The sequence below is a fragment of the Lineus longissimus genome, chromosome 9 (assembly GCF_910592395.1).
Source record: "Lineus longissimus chromosome 9, tnLinLong1.2, whole genome shotgun sequence".
Classification (NCBI taxonomy): domain Eukaryota; kingdom Metazoa; phylum Nemertea; class Pilidiophora; order Heteronemertea; family Lineidae; genus Lineus; species Lineus longissimus.
Window position 1 is genome coordinate 24,379 of NC_088316.1, and position 18,120 is coordinate 42,498.

At 42.1% G+C, this 18,120-nt stretch overlaps 1 protein-coding gene across 1 annotated transcript; it reads right to left on the reverse strand.

Annotated features, from left to right (window-relative positions):
* Window positions 1-751: 751 nt before the first annotated feature.
* On the reverse strand, window positions 752-16,249 carry LOC135493936 (angiotensin-converting enzyme-like). Its single transcript, XM_064781609.1, has 12 exons — window positions 16,062-16,249; window positions 7,254-7,376; window positions 6,911-7,032; window positions 6,285-6,430; window positions 5,592-5,743; window positions 4,907-5,145; window positions 4,194-4,385; window positions 3,586-3,859; window positions 3,104-3,339; window positions 2,473-2,716; window positions 2,103-2,225; window positions 752-1,862 (listed from the first exon to the last, which is right to left on the reverse strand). Exons 2-12 carry the CDS (start codon window positions 7,352-7,354, stop codon window positions 1,673-1,675), a joined length of 2,019 nt encoding a protein of 672 aa, XP_064637679.1. The 5' UTR covers window positions 7,355-7,376; window positions 16,062-16,249; the 3' UTR covers window positions 752-1,672.
* Window positions 16,250-18,120: the final 1,871 nt, after the last annotated feature.

Consider the following 18,120-nt stretch of genomic DNA (forward strand, 5'->3'; position numbering starts at 1 on the left):
CTGCTACAACTGATGTTTTCCACTTGGCTCAATGGAGCTCATAAAGTGTTATTTGTGTTTGTTTCAGAGCGACACTGGGCTGTTGGAAACGTTGACAAACTCACAAAGAGAACCGGGAAAAAGAGGAATTCCATCATCACAACAGGCATGGATTGGTAAGCTGTTCGAACGTACTGTACCGTTGTGAAGGAAGGAGTCTCCCAGGAGAATTAGTCCTAGCCTATTGTTCAACAACGTATGGCTTAAAACATCGAACACCTTGGGTAATCAAGAGTGTGGAATCTATTAGGACACTTTCCCCAGGGAGTCTATATTCTCATCACACCAGTGTTAACCACATCCCACCTTCATCTTGGCCTATCATTGAAAGGGAGAGAGCTATGAACTGCACCTTACTGTTACTTGTACATGTATATTGTATTGTATTGCAGTGTGTTTGATCTCATCGCACGCCGTCTGAATGCATTTGCCATAGGGGACATGCTCCTCCCTTCCACCATGGCCACGCGGTCATCTTCTTCATCTTTATTTCCTTCATTCAGTGGACTGAAGATGCTGGAACTAATGAGCTGGTCGTATTTTATGTTGAGGAAGATACGGGAGACCATCCCAGCACTCTTGAGAGACTGAATGCAATTCGAATGCAAACAAATCACGGTTTACCTCAGAATATTTTGATTCGGGATGACCAGCCTAGCCTATCACTCATTGCATCTGAAATGTGACGAATACAGTAACGACAAAATCTATGTCAAACCATTACCATTTAATATTTCCCCCTCAACTTACAGACTTTGACCAACGTCATCACGAGAGAAATTGCTCGAGTACTTATTGAATTTTTCGTTAGGTGCTTGTACTGTTCTCATGACAATATTCACCAATAAAATGAGTGCATCACCGCGCAAGTCCAATGAGACGGGAAATTAAGGTGACACTATGTTGCCGTCTCGCGCTTTGACGCCGTCTGGCTCCAGTGCAGGCGCAAGGATCTCCCAGACAGCAGCTGCAGCGTAGGTAAGCCATAAGAGGGCCATAGCGAACGACTCGGCAATGTGGACGATGAGATGCTCGGGACTCCGACTTGCCTGTCTTATATGCTCAGATATATACTAATTCTCTTGCTGGCTGGAAAGCGCTGACACTCCTCTTGTTGCGCTTGTCGAGGAGAGGGCAAGTAGTAATCACCTTAATAATGCAGCACAGTTTATGTAATCGTTATACAATACCACCACCCCGATACCCCAACCTTGTAAAGTGAGTTAGGCCCTGAATATCCCAAACCAACGGAGTATTAGATTACAAATCCATGCTGTCAGCCCATACTTGTACATTAAGACACAAAAAATCCCTAAGTACATTTTACATATCGACCAGAATAGGGTTTCTACAAGATTTTACCATTCCTATAACTCGAACCAACCCCACTGTCATCAGAAACAACCGTTATTCCGAATATTTTGACCCAAAAATAGTTTTTAGGTATAACCTTGTCCCCGTTATTTTTACATGATTTATTTTATGGTTCTGTATTGAATCATTCGTTCCAAATAGGTAGTCTTTGATTTCCTGCACACAGAGGCAACACTTTCACACATCCCCTAAATGGATAGTCACATTCCTAGCACTGAAAGCAATTATCGTAAAATACCGGGCATAAAATCCTCTAATCCTAATATTTCACTCCTAAATTGGTAGTTTCCCAACCAACATAGTTTCCATTTTTCTTATTTTCATCCTTCAGCCATTTGATGAGTGGCTCAAAGTATTTCTCTATAGCTGTGACGTCAATATATTTCTTCCCAGTCAGAATCTGCATGGCGTCTTCCCAGGACTTGCTCGAACCTAAAGATAACATCTCCCTGAAAATAAGCACAATAGATTCACTAAAACAGTAAATATCCTGACTGAAAGTTGCACTCCTTCCTTGCCTGTCAGGGCCTTTTTCCTTGGCTCGACACTAAATATCACCGAATTTGTATTCATGTCACACTCATCCAAAGAGAAAGGCATTTAGGTCGAATCACGTACCACCGTTCTCTCAGCAGACATTAAGAAGCTGTGTGAAACTCTTGAACTCTGCATTTACGAGGTGAACTTACTTGAACTTCTTGCCGGCAGCCTTTGATTTGTAAATATCACAGTCATGTAGCGGCCCCTGGTGGCCCGCTAATTCACACAGAGCCTTATGGAACTGGAACTGAGTCAGGAAACTAACGAAATATCTGAAATAACCATAATATCATGCGCCGTAAGAACGTGGCACCTCTTTCTCATTTATCTCAACTAAACCTTTCCCAATTAACACCAACAGCCCACTGGAACAGAACACCGCGGAGCTCTACACAGAAACTCGTGGTGTTGGTTTGTCAAGACAAGGGCATCTAATTGTAGCCACTTTGCATCAATTTTACATTTTGTAAATAAGGCAAAAAACAGGAGCTTATGAAGAGATGTAGAGATATGTCTCACCTTATGTAAGGTGTATTATCAGGGATGTGGTACTTTGAGCCGGGATCAAAATCACTCGAATCTCTATCCACTGGCGGCATGTGTCCCTGGATCTTCACCCGCAGGTCCCACCATTTGTGGTTGTACTCGTTGGGACCGACTGAGCCATTGAACACTGACCATCGCCAAGTGTCAATGAGAAGACCGTAGGGAAGAAAGGCGAGCTTCTCTAAGGCTACTCGCATTAAGAAGTTGATGGAACGCTCTGAAATATGAAAGGTATTTATAATATCCTTTATTATTTCCCTGAGCAGTTTATCCTTCACCGAGCAAATCTTTCAGGCTTGTATTTTAGCGGAAGTATCGCGGTCCTGATGTCACACGACGCCATGACTCGACATGGACCATCAGATCGACCATCTCGCTGGCTTGGTTCACAGACCCTCTGGCGTAGAGAGAAGCAAGACTGACTAATAAGTATCCTGGACAATTATACAAATAGAGGGCAGTTGTCCTTACAGGTGTCGAACCCGAACTCTCCTGATTAAAAACCGGTACTCAAGACACTGTGTCACTGGCATGCCAACCAGCATGTATCTTCCTTAGGCACAGAGAACAGGATTTATTAAGTAAGGGCTCAGACAACACATACTTTCCGCCATCTCCTTGCTGTCACCCATCTTAGTCGCCAAGCCGATCTTCTGGAGATGCCCAGGTGTCATGACCGACAAGGCAATGGTGTCTCCCACAGCCTCGTGGAAGCCCGTGTTGGCGCCACTCCTGAAGGGCACTGGCTGGTTCCTGTAGCACATGTAGTACTCAACATGTCCCATCTCGTGGTGAATGGTCAAGAGGTCATTTTGGCTGACTTTCGCGCAGAGCTTTATCCTGCGAAAAGAAGATAGCATTAAAAATATGGACCGGAGTATGAGTCGTGATAGTCACAAGCAAGGTGTAAGCCTTGCATGTATCCATAATATGTAGCCAAGATTCGACCGTACTTCCTAAAACTTTATCATTGACGTTCTGGGTCACTGCAGGAAATGACATGCGTTATAAGCACCTGTTTGGCCGTCACAATATTTTAGAAATATGGGGGTTCAACAAACATTGACCTCTTCCAGTTGGTTTTACCTGTAGTCGTCCCTATCTTTGTCAAAGAGGTCACTAGCAGAGGCGTGACACTGAGCAACCTTATCTGGGGGTTCAACAAACATGGACCTCTCCCAGAACTTATCCGTCATGTTGTAAAGACCGATTGAGCGAAAGAAAGCTTCTGCAGTGCGGAACATCTTATTGACAGTGTAGCCCTGCGACTTCATGTTGTCTGTGACGTCCGTCAGGGGCGCCTCTGGGTACGGGATAACTATGGGTAAGATGTTCTGCCACTGCTGTCCCCAGAGGTTTCCTAAAAGCATCAATAAAAATTATTGCGTATCGGTCTAAACGTCTGTGTCTCGGGTCAGTTTTTGTGGGACATGAGGGATTTTTGATAAACGACGATGGGGATGTATATTCTTCTCAAAAAACCTGTCTGTGTGGTGATCCTGTTGTTTTGCCGCATTTACACACACATGCACTATGTCGTTGAGAAATCGAAGTAAAACTAAGTCTAGAAAAGATTGGTATTATTCGTCCGCGTGATACGTCAGGTGAAGTTTGAATGCGCCTGCTGCATACCAAATGTTGACAACCTAAACCACTTGGTACCTTATACTTTTCTTATGGTACCCTCTTCTTACCAAGTAAATGTGCTTGAATAGGCTTTTTGGGTTCAAGCTTTCCAGGGTATCTCTCCATCAGCTTGTGTCGAACATACGCATGAAGCTGCTCATACATGGGTTTCACTTTCTCCCAGATCTTGAAAGCCTTTTTGACAAAGTCTTTGTCGTCCATTTCACCTATTCTCCAAAATTCGCCCTCGTCGCTGTAACCTGTCAAGAGGGAGTGTAATCACCGATCAAAATACCTGAGTGAATAGGATTTCATAAATCTGACGTGAACGATTTTCACAGAGATCTTTAGAATGTCTTTAGAAGTTGCTCATTCAAGAATCTCTTAGCCAGCGGTTTTGCAGGTTTCTCGGCTAATTCATGAATCAAAGACTAACAACTCATGTGTCCTGCTCACTCAGAAACCCAACATGTAGTACTTTCCCTATTTTGTAGCATGTATGACACCATTTTGTTTCATTAAGGGTGTTTACTGTAAGGATGATACTGGAGCAAGGAGAAATTCCCCAGGCGTGATGTCACCATCAATCTTTCATGTTTCCCATGCTGGGGAGGAAGATATTCAGAAATGCGCTCGATCTTTGGTTACGCCTTGGAACGGTCCCCCACAGAAAGTCGCATCTCATACGATTATACTAAACAAGTGTGAAACAACATTTTCTCAGAGAAAGTCTGACATCAACAAGATGAATTGACTCGACCAACGAACCGGCTATACACACCATTTTCCTTCGCACCTCGGTTCATCAGCTCGACAAACTTGACATAATCCTCTTTGAGGTGTTTCGTGGCGTTAGCCCAGGCTTCCCAGGCCCACCTCAGCTTATCATAGCCGGTGTTTACATCGGCGAACATGGCCACAAGGTCTGTCTCTCCCTTGTAGCACTCGCCTGTCTCCTTGTCGCATGCCTCAGCATTGGCGTAACCGGCCGACAACTTGCTTCCTAGGTCGGTCAGTTCCCTAGAGAAGGCGATGATTGGTTTCAGTAATAACACATTTTAATATTCAGATTTACCTTGTCAATAGTTCTCGTCAATCAAGCATGTCACAGTGGACCCAGTTTACACTTGCATTATTAGAAAGTGAATGGTTCTTTTTGATGTGAGTTTCGCCTGGACTGCCGATTTCGTCAACCATTTTGCGAAGGCAGAGCAGCAGCAGCAGTGATAACAAAGATGCAGATGAACTATGGGTCGGGTTCCTACCGTATCTTGATACCCTGATATAGGAAAACTCGCGTTGGGAAGAGCTATCAATGTATAAATGCATTACAGGTTCACGGGGATGCGGATGTTTGTCTCACCAGTAGAAGCAGCTCAGAGCAGCTGACGAAAGTGTAACCTGGTCTCAAATAGCAGCATTGTAGTCGCCTCGTTCTTGTAAATCACCTGACTACATGTACTTACCTGCGGTCTTTCTCGCTACGTGGCGAATCAGAGAGTTGTTGCCATCGCAGCATCTTTGCGCATGACGGATCCAGTTTTTTCACATTGAACGATCTTGATTCTCTCGTAAGGGCGTCGTTGACCTTTTCGTATTTCACCGCCATCTTTGCCATCTGAAGCAGATAGTTGCCTGTTTTTTGACTGAATAAGCCGCGACCAGATGACAATATGGAAAAGTCCAAAACAAACAAGGCATTGGATGTTAAACGAAGCCCTGACTCTGTTACAGTTACAGGTTCACGGGGATGCGGTAAATAACAAGGGACTGGGGTATGTTTGTCTCACCAGTAGAAGCAGCTCAGAGCAGCTGACGAAAGTGTAACCTGGTCTCAAATAGCATCAATAAATAGTAGTAGTAACATGACCACTTATGAAGCTGGCCTTTTTGTATCTCATCGCCTTCTGTTTGTGACTGAATTAGCCACGACATTCAACATTAAAAGCAAACAAGGCTCACTTGTATCTTAGGTTGGTTTATCATGGTGCACTTTCCATGGGCGATTTGAAGAAACCTCGTGCTGGTAGTTGCCGTTTTCTGGTTGGCATCATTTACATAAGTGTGGTCTTTGAAGACCATGGGTTGGGTGGGGGTGGGGGTCTTGAATGTTATACGGAGCACTGGCTCTCTTGCAGTAAATTAGCTTGAAACGTTACCGCTTTCTGGTTGGCATCATTTACGTCAGTGGAGTATCTAAAGCTGGCGTTGGACAAGTGGTTTTTCCATTCCTGCTGAATACGATCGAGTGTCTGAAAGAATGTCGTTGCCTCGGGGTCGTTGCATTTGATAGAAATACCTGGTTCTGCAACAATAACAAGATAACATAAGTATTCTGGAATTCTGTCTCGCCTCTTGAAGCCCATGGTCTGGCACTTCCGAAAGGCTGTTTCTGCTGGTTCACATCATGCCAATACTAAACTGTAATGCCCAGGACGGGACCTTCTGCAGCTGTACGTACAGCCCTTCTCTACAACCATCCGATATAATCTGTTGTCTATTGGACCACCAACTCCTATCGCCTAGTACCCGTAATGAAGTTGCTCATTGTGGAACTGGTGAGAAACCTGTGGGGCTCTGATCCTCGCTTTCTGGAAGCACTCTTGGACTGTCCTGTTACAGAAACATCATTCTTGCATGGGAGCGCACTCGAACGGCTCAAAAGCTGGATGTGCGCTTTATAAGTTCTAACGGGATTTGGATGAAATTGACTCGGTGACCAGAAGACGCCAAATATAAAAGAAGCAAGGTGTTTTCTGATTGTGTGATCGGAAGTTCAAAATACCTTTCGCTAGTTCCTCCGCTGAATTTCTTTCTGATCTTTGTAAATATGATTGGTCATCGTAGTGTCTTTCCGTCCTTCTCATATAGTGGTCTAAATAGGTTCGCGGATAATCGCGCACAAGTCTGGAAAGTTAAAGCATATGATATACGATATAGACACGGTAAACAATACAACTTGCTTGGGATGAATTGACAAAGTACAAATGGTAACTGATGTATGAACGAAGGCACTCCCAATATGCATGTGTGCTCTCCATTGAGCGGTCATTGCCTCTATTTTCGGGGATGGCAACGGACAATAAGTTCACCTTACACACGGCAATCAAGTTTAGTTTGCGCCTTACCTGTCGAGCAAGTATTCATTCTCAAGCTCGTCATAGGTGCTGCTCGTGACCACTGCGAAGGCAGAGGCCATCACCAGAGAGACCAGGAATGCCCACTGCATCTTGGCAGATCACACACAGATTCTGTAACGAGAAGCGGGAGTGTCACTAATAAGAAAATGTGGCAGCCATTGCTAACATTGAGGATTAAACTGTTTTCGGGTAGATATCACTCTAAATGTCAGGAGGGAGTTTCGTCAAACCTTGCTAACGAATAAATCTTATCCTGAAAAAGGCGCAGAAACGTGTTTAATATTTCGAAATCTGAGTGTATTGATTAAGCCAATTCTAGTTGTAAATTGAGGCTGGAACAGGAACCAACTGGGCACAAGTTTGTGTCAATTATGACTCAGTGATCAGTTTGTAAGGCCGAAATCATTAGAATTTTCGGTTCTTAATCAGTGTGTTTTCTGCATTAAACCCGGTCTTGGTTTCAGTCTCTTCCTTGGCACTTCCGTTAGTTCAAGGCGACCAGGCATCTTCCTTTACCCAGCCTGACGCCGTTGCATACTTCCTGTTCCTCCTGGTAACTTCATTGGAAAAGTATTTATATGACACGTCATTAATCGATGTTTGGTGATTTCTGACAGACTCCGATACAACGTGCTACATCTCCAAATGCGTTTTCTGTGTGGCTATCAGTAGCTACGATGCCAGTTTTCGATGTTCGCAATACACACTCTAATTGCTGATTTAATGAAAAACCTACCGCCTGTTGATCATGAAAGTGCGAGTCTTAAATCATTCATCTGGTGTATAAACGTTTTCTTGCCACTATGCCAAAGATATCCGCAAAAGGAGGAGGCACTAGCAAACAACGTCCTTTCACTGAGCATGTTCAGTCCCGAATTGACTGCATTACGTCGACTGCGCCCCTTTTGACTAATTGATTGGCCTATATGATGATTTATTATAGACTTTCTCATTGATCGAATTTTGTTCGGTATTTATCAATGGTTGGCCATTTTCAAGGTGGGAGTCAGTTCTTTGTTTTCTCGAGAACAGGTTTTAAATCGGCATCCACTTCATTTTGAAGAAGTTCTAATTGATTTTGGATTTCAGGATCTAGCCAAAATGGTGGTACCTATTGGCAATCCTTAGTGTGATTACAGTTCTTATCAGTTTAGATGGGGGTTCATTTTGTTCCTCAACACAAATGTACAGCTGTGATGAAAGTCTGAAAATTACACAGCTCGAGTGCCGTAAAATCCATCAGCCGTATAGTCGGAAGTGAGGGTGGCGCGTCAAACTCTCGGCTAACTCGTGATTCACGCAGTGGTCAAGTGAGACTGGTTGAAATACTAAACTCCCTAAACAATCCTATATTGTCGACCAAGTCCTCTGTAAACATCCTATGGAGCTATCATTATAGTGGTTTCACCTTTCGTGCCGGGGTCAGTTTGATATTACATATATTCACCATTTTGACTCAGCGCAATTTCATTTTATGCACGGACGTCTATTTTTCCTCTGTTGGCCAAGCGGACATGAGGACAGTGTCAGGCGTACATCTGGAGCAAGCAATGGAGACACTACTCTCTGCATTAACCGGTGTGCAAGGGATAGTAGTCCTAGGGCTGATAGTCCGTGTAACAATAGCCCGCATTGCTAAATGTTTTGGTTAGGGTTAGCGGTACAATAGATCATGCTGCTTAATTGGTCAAATACAATGCTACCGGACTATGACTCCAGGGGGACTATATCCGCTGTCACACCGGGTTCATTAAGTTTTCTGTTTTAAAAAGTTCTTAAAAGGTGAAACCCCATCCTGGCACTATATACAATCGCCATAATTGTATTAATAAAGGGAACGAGGATGAAGTATTTCAACGGCACGCCTGATGTACGTACAACTGTGTTACTCTGTGACAAATCTCAGTCCATCCCCCCCCCCCCCCCGAGATTAGCCGTAAATGGACAATAATGGGGTGCGACCCCAAGGAAAGTAAACTATATCATGGCTAATGTACTCCCTCTATCAGATACGGACATTCCAAGGGTCCTCATTCATAATGCAACACCTTCATTAGCTGTAACGACAGCATACGTAAAGGTAAAAACAATACAAAGACGCCTTCATTATGGAGAAGTCACCAGATGCTTCTCGGTAATTTGGCGTCCCTTCCTTTAATGGATGCGGGATGTCCCACGGGACGGCCAATTAGAGATGCGGCCGCGGGAACATCTTGAATGATGGAGAGGTAATCCGAGTGTCATTGGAGATGAGAACTACGTAGGGCGATGCACGATCATATGGCCACAGTGTTGTCACTTCAGTAGCAAAACTTCGCCTTATTGCTCTCTCGTGGAAATCCCTGCCAACCCGATCCTTGAGCACTTTGAATCAGCGACATGATCGACAGAAGTTTGAACAAAGTTTACAGCTTATGTATCCAGTTAGGTATGCGCGTGAATGAGTACCGTAACAGAGTCTACAAAGACTGAAGGTTCATTCCAGCTTCTGCCCACCGCGGAATCTGTGGCCTTAAACAAGTTGGCTCTTTGGTTCCACGTTTCACCAAGAACGCAGAGAATACAGAGTTTTTAGATTCATTTGTTTCACTTAAAACAAATAATTTGTTGCATTTAAAGCAAAGTGACGAAATTATAGCACCAAGGGCAAAGCAAATTGTGGCCGAACATAACAACATAATAAAGCGCAAAAGGAACAAGTGATTGCTGGCAACATGATAATCAAGATGAGAAGAAATCCCCAACGGGCCAATTTACACTTGTCGAACGTGAATAGTCTCATATTACGATGAGTGGTTTTGTGGTGAAGACAGAAGGAAGATAAGTCAAGCGTTGAAACATGACACTAACAACATGATGGGACGGTCAGGTTGCTTCACTGAGCATGTTCGTATTGCCAATAATGTTAAAAGGGAACATTGCGCTACATGTCGTTGAGAAATATGATTAAAAGTCACAATCGTTGCGAAGACAGGAGCAATTTTGTCATTTCTCGGTACTTACTTCGTTTACTGAATTTCCTATCTCCTCAAGTTTGATACCACACTTTCGAAGTATAAGCACGGCAAAGCCACATCTTTGCAGTTTGGGATGAATAGGGATTATCACCGAAAACCACAGAATCTCATAGGAAGATATGATATGACTGTCCGCTATGGTTACATGTGTCACTGTCATGACTGTACAAGTGTCACTGTTACATAGCGGACAGTCATGGCAGTGCATGAAAGTAACCATAGCGGACAGTCTCCTGACTTATATAGCATTTTAAGTCTCTTTATTGAACACTTTAATCCAAGTGCTTGTGATCGCATCTGCCTATTTCTGGTGTACATGCTACACAACACAGCACATGCAATAATCTTCACAACTTGTGCAGATACGGTGTAAATAAGCGCAATGTGTACTCTGAATTAGACATAGGACTACAAAAACACTGTTATCTCTATTTATTCAGGACAGCTACACCGATACAGACCTCCGTGTTAAAGTTATCATCTAGAAATATCTACCACAAAATCCGCGTCGAGTGCCATACACCAGAAATTATTCGCTGTTGAATATGCCTGATTTTAAAAATTGTCATTGTCCACTGCTGGCGCTGTGGTATAACCATAGTGGACAATGACTTGCTGACACTGTCCGAATCCCCACAATGATACTACAGCAGCGATGTTGGTGTCACCTAGGCCTCTCATTACAGGAACCAGAAGTAGGAGTACATTTCCACAGCCCTCAAAAAAGGAACTTTTGTAGAACATTTGCAGGGTGGGTAAAGGGTTCACTTAACAAACACACACTTCGCAATTCAATTTATGGAATCATGATTGACAAGCCAACTGGTAACATGATTGAATCCTGTTTGTTGAATGGTGCGCAGAGTGAACATGTGCAAATATTTGAGAGGCTGTATTGCAGGAAATGAACATCATTCGAGACAGCTTATCCGAGTTGAACGAGAGAGCTGAGCAATAAGTAGAGTCCTGCGGAGACGAGCAGCTGTATAAGACAGATGCTAGAGTCTCAAACCATCTGCTAGAAATATCAAGACCGAGTTCTAACCAGGGGATCGCTCGGGCAAAGCACCGGTCCAGCTATTTATGGGGAAGAGGGGTTCGCATGCCGCGGCAGCGCGCCATAAAACCGGCCCGAATTTAGGGATGGTGTTGCATCTCTGGTTGTTGCTCTCAGTGTTTCCATACATTAGACACCTGGAGAGATCATGCCTCTTCAATAGGTAGGCGTTCCATACATTAGACACCTGGAGAGATCATGCCTCTTCAATAGGTAGGCGTACCTGAATAATTGAGTCTCCTTCACTTTAAATCTGGCTACCTCCATATACGTATGGTTAATAGTCACTCATGACAACTTATCGGCGGGGAATATTGATGAGTTTATCTGCGCTATTTGCTCGGAAGTCCTGCTTCGATGTAACAGACCTATTAGGCTTGGCAAGACGATGGAAGTTGGCGGACACAGTGAAATGAAGAGAAGGTGCAAGTAACACATCAGTTTTTGCTGAAGTAATACCACCAAAACCCTCCACTAATTTTCAAATCCAATTTCAAAACATGCTATTTCTCATCGCGCAATAAAAACAATTCTAAGATTTTTGAATTGTTTAACATGACTTGTCTCAGTTCCACCACACCTTTTAAAGCAATATAATCTGCCGCTCTGCCGAAGGTTAACACAGACAACCAATGAAAGGAAAATCATTTACAACAGTCGAGATAGTTCTGGATCTATATAACATCTCAATTGATGTATTATAACATCGTTATAATCTCTGCTTAAGCTTGTTATCTACCTCGTGTAAATTAAGTGTCCATTCAGTCAGCTGGACAGCTGGTGTGTAAACCTATTAGGCCATGGGACGAGTGGCAAAAATGTGTCTTGAAAAAGGATTCCGTTTGACAAATTAGCGGGCAAATTGAAAACAGTCGTTTTTGGGTAATATGGGGGTGCTGATTCCAAAAATCAATATTTCTCCCGCGTAAAGTTGCACATTAAGTCAGAAATGAGACCCTTAATAGGGCCTAATGGTCCCAAAGTAGGGGTCAAAAAGTTGATGTCATCGAAACATGTCAACATGTCAACATGATCCAAGTCATAACAAAGTCTGTTCAAACACAGCCCAGTCAGTGGTTATCAAGCATTCCCACCAAGTTCCCGACAGGTTTTACGGGTCTGTCAAGCAATATATTGAAATAATAGGAATGGTTTCTTTCCATAGCCCACTGGAATTGATTTGTGATAGAATTGAACTTGAATTTGAGAATTTAGTAATAAAGTGAATACGTAAGGCGTGTCCAGGAGTCCCCCCTTGCTCAGTCGCGGGATCTGTTCAGTGATACTGCACGGATGAAAAGCTTGGAATTGGTGCCTTGGTCGTTCCAGAATGCTGGACATGCACTTGGAATATGCACTGAAATGTAACTGAACATTTCGTCGCATTTGCACTTCTAGTGCCTTGTTTTTTACTTTGAACAATGTACACGAATTAACCATGGCTTTAAAGTTTTGGCAAAGTTTACAAGAATATGACTACATGTAGTTTCTAAAAGCCGAACACTGGTGAAAATCTATTCTCAGTCAAACCTGTCTGGCATGACTAACTTGGGTTTGTCAGCAGACAATTCAAGTACGGATCGAGTGGAGAATATCAGCTATGGGACTTGATATAAAGCTTGGAGGGAATACTTGAAGATAAACTGCAATAGGAAGTAACACATCGAATGATTTAATGTATAGCTTGGTTAATATTTATGTGTAGCTTTCGTTATTATTTATATATATGTTCAAGATAATTCACATTTATTCAAGATGTTTTTTTTATTCAAGATATGATTATCTATATTCAAAATAAAAAATGTGTTCAAATATTTTATTTGCCTTCAAGATATTTTATTTACATCCAACATAAAATGTTTCTTCCTAAGAAATAAAAAAATATTTTGCATCAAAAAATAAATATACATACAAAAAAAGTTATTCTTAAAGCTAAATTTGAAAGGTCCTGCATATAAATTCAACATCTTGAACATAATTTATTCAAGATTGAATATATTAATGCAAGACTCACGTGACCATTCACGACACACGTGACCACACAAATTGATGACGTCATTGGCGACAAAACTATTTCTCTTGACCTCGATTCCAATAAAGCAATTTCAAATATGAATATCAACAATAGAATCAGCTGCAAACCTATGTTATGAACTTAATCGATATAAAGATGATACATGGTTAAGAAACCGCACAAATATCGAGATGTAAGATTATTTTGAGGAGGACTAATTCAGCCAATTCACTCTGCCACCTGCGCGACCTCGTCACAATCGTCATGTGGTGACGACTCGGATTAATTTTTCAATATGCGGTCGTCGAATGGCTTTAGAGGGACTACGTCCGTCTATCAACCTCGCCGTCCCCAGTAGCCCCTCTATGTTTAGAGTGGTCCATTGCGCTATCGTCAATTCGTCATCAATCTGTGTGGTCACGAGAGTCTTGAATTGTCACGTGAATCTTGGATAAATAGTTTTAAACTTGAATAAATTATGTTCAAGATGTTGAATTTATATGCAAGACCTTTTAAATTTTGCTTCAAGAATAACTTTATTTTTTGTATATATATTTATTTTTTGATGCAAAATATTCTGGTAATTCTTATTAAAAAACATTTTATGTTGGATGTAAATAAAATATCTTGAATGAAAATAAAATATTTTTAACACATTCTTTTTATCTTGAATATAAAAAACATCTTGAATAAAAAAACCATATCTTGAATATGTATAAATTATCTTGAATAAATTCCGCTTTAGCATTCCATACGATTGGGTGGTCTCTAAACACCCATCCAACTATATCGTTGGATTTAATTCAGCTAATAACCGGATTTTCGGTTGTGCAGTGTGATATTTTTCTTTGAGGACAGAGCACTCTGTTTAGCCTATAGACGTGGCAGTGATTGCCAAAACCCTCATGATTCACCTGTCTCCATTTATAAGAGAACATAACCAGAGGAGGGAAATGTGATTAAGGATAATAATTGAAGTGTTTTGGATCCGGCCATGAAGCTTCAGAGTGATTTTGACTAATCTTGTGTAATTGCAAATAGCGGGATAATGTACATGATACAAGATGTCAAGTACGAATTTATAGTTATGTTACATTTGCATCCTCAATAATGGAAGTTATATGAATGAGTAGTCGAACTATTAGAGATAATTTCATGAGTATCAAGTATATCAAATTAACGTTACAGATGCTTCGTATGTAAGAACATATAGAACTGATGTGTTCACCGCATTCATTGTTCCACACACCCATAATCAGCAGCCGACAGAACAGTGCCATGCAACCGAGAGAGCCAAAAGCGCAGAGCCAAGAGTCAATACTCTATTTAAGAGCCAAGTGCCGCCAGGAAAGCCATAAGCAAAGGGAAAATACAGGAAAATGCATATTAGTATGAAGTATTATCTTTGGGAGCCCGAGGCCACAGTTTTTTTGTAACCGTTTATGCCGTTGTAAGACATCGCCGCCTGGATAGGGGTTGTCTGCAGCCTGGATTTTTGTTGGTACTATCGTTACACCATCTGTACAATACGGTGTACATTGTGCCTGCACTTCACACGCTCTGTACAGTTACACGTGTTTGTCATTCGGGCAATCAAAAATGGATCCTCAAGGAGCGCCACCTAGACTAAGGCTAAACACAGTCCCCTTCCCCTTGAAGGGCATCCTGACATTGAATATCAGAACATTTCACTCGATACATATAAGTAAGGAGAAATCGTGTTGTAAGCCCTGTGCAAGAGGATGCTTAAAGGGGGACTATAGGCAGGAGCAGGGAAGTTAAATTGGCCTTCTTCAGGTGACGCTAAGGGCACTGGGTTATGTTTGATTTTGATCATTGCACATCAAAACAAGTTATTCAAAATGATTGGCTCGGCTTTCAGTGTCAAAATTAATTATTTCTCTGACTAGCCAAAGCATAATGTATTCATCACAAATGTTGTGATATAAAAAGCATATCTAATACGTGGGTACTGACCATTGGTTGTATTTCTCTGGTAGCTGTGCTTTCAGATTGATAGTTTGTTATTACAATATGCAAGTCTATGTGCCCTGCTCCCGTTAATTTGTGCAATAACTAATCATAGACGATAAGGTGAACTTGCATACCATTGGTCGCTGGTACAATCATGCATGATTTGATGTTTACAAAGAATTCCATTGAATCCGTCATTCGCTTGAGACATACATAACATACACATGTATATACTCTATGGCCTAGTTGTTCAAAACAAGTCTTCTCACTAACGCTGGCAATCACTTGGCGTTATCTCCTTCAGTTAAGCCCTTAGACTTAACGCTAAGTTAAGTTAGTATCTAAACTTGTTTTTTTAAGAACCGAGCCCATGTGGAATGACCAAGTTGAATGCATTTACCTCTTTGTCATCTTGCATATGGTAGATGTTACGCTAAATGTTTATACATCAGGAACCTGACCAATTGGGTCATTCTGTCATGGTGAAAACTCTAATTACAGCTGTATTCATATTGAATGCACTGTATGTTATCGAGATATCCCTAAATTATAAATTGCGAGAATGACCTTTAGTTGAACAAAGCGCATCCTGCGATGTCCGCCAGGGTCGGCGATCTTGGAGCGACCACACGTGCTATCGGTCCATATCGGGCAAGCCAACTTCACCAAGTTTGAAATGACAACGTTACTTCAAAAAATTAACCACCAAAATCATAATGAAATCAACTTCCTACCTGCCTACTTCGGTCAAATCCACAATTGATAATTCTTTTGTAACATTGTGTTAAGGTTGGAGTATTCCTCAGTATATGTGATGCACCTGCTCCAGACTGGGAAAGTCTCTGCTTGACACAGCTGTTTATGAAAGTATTTGAATCATGTGACGTCACGCTCGTCCTCAAGCGTATGAACAGCACATTTTGTATTTACAGAGATAACCCAGCGCGCGCGTCACCAGATTTCATCTCTCCCTGTCATTGGTTGCCGCCATTTTGCGCTCTCTTGCACATTGCACGAAGTGTGGTGGCGCTGGTCGAGATTTGCAGATGTACTATAACTCATCAATCTGTTCAGGAGCTAATAAACACCGAGGATGAACTGGTAGTTTAAAGTAAAACATCATCATCACAGTACAGTAGGCCTATCATGGGTGGATATATTTTGATGACCAAGTTCAGAAGCGTATTCCTGAGTCTACCTTTGAAGCTGGCCGATATCACGTATTGGCCAAATGAGACAACTTGACAGATTCCGCTTTCAGGATAAGAACCCATTTTGATTTGCTTAATTACTATTAAATGGTTGGTAAATGTTGGCTGGATACGCATAAATGGAAACGCTGATAAGCATAATATTCCCTCGGATATTAACCCCTTCAAGTCAACTACCGGTTCTATCGTAAGATATTGGCTTGTCTGTTCGGATCTGGTATTTGGCCCAAGGCTTTACGTCTGAATCTGCCATAGAATAGTAAGGGACAGACGCTTTCTCCAAGGAGAATGAATGTGTTCCAAATCGCTCACTGATATTTCTATGGTTTATAGCAATGTTTCTGGGTGTTCCCTTTTCTCGGTAATTCCTTCATTGTTGGGGAACGCTAAAAATGGGTCGTTTTTCTGTGTTTTATCCTCATTGCATTTTATGGGACACAAGACGGGCATGAGCTAACATGATATCCATCCGTCACCAAGCTTACAATCATAATCATTCATTGATGAGGGTTTAACAAAAGAAAACAAAGCTGTACACCTTTATTGCCTCCTGTTGTTAAAGAGACGTTAATTTCCTGGTTGCCGCTGTCTCGATGACAGGTCGCATAGCTGGTGTTGACACACTGATCTGGCGGCCTGGCAGACTGTGGGGAGGTTTTGACAGGGAAAAGAAATGTACGCCAGAGAGTAAATTAACGAATGTTTTATCTAAATAAACCCTTACGGGTGATTCTTCATTGGATATACATAGCTTTATCCTATCCTATCCGTTTCATATTATATGTATTTCATATCGATGCTATCAACTACACTGCGTATTAAGTTTGCTATCAACCTATAGACTGGATGTCTAAACTTTTATGATTACTGGTTTATATATCAACTTGATATCGATTTATCCCGGTGTAGCAGTCGAAAATTAGAGTAATCATGGCAGACAATTGGAACCGTGCACGTGAAGACCGCCTCATTGAGCTTTGGCGTGAAAATACCTGTCTGTACGATGTATAGTAAAAGGATTACTCAAACTGGGCAAACAAGATCAAAGTTTATTCGGAAATAGCGGGGATGCAAAGTTCTCGAAACGACAAGTATCCTCAATCACAATTTCTACCATCCGGAGCCCTGCTGGTCACGTCTTAGCAGCCACAGACGGACAAGAATCCTCCTCATGTGCTAATGACGGCTGCTAAAGCGAATGAAAGCAAAATGTTGCCTCCCGGGCCTCTTCCCATTGTGCCTGTGCAGCAAATGAGGGAAAGCTGGTTTTGACAGTGCCCACCTTGACACTGGACACGTGTTTTAGTTGGCTGATGTAATCGTATAGTGCGGACACTCTCGTCGGACCTCTTATACTTATCGCAGGACTGCCCTGACGACGAGACTGTCGGGTCGCAACTTGCTGACTCATTATGTGGCCGGGGCCTTGGTGTACACACGACGAATATATCTTAAAGGATTGGGGACTTTGAGGTTTCATATTGCGAATGGTAGTGGGCCTCTATAATCTATACATGGAAGGAAAAAGTAATACCGAACATCGTTTTGCATGTTGGTTGACCCCGTATGGTATTCGCCTTTG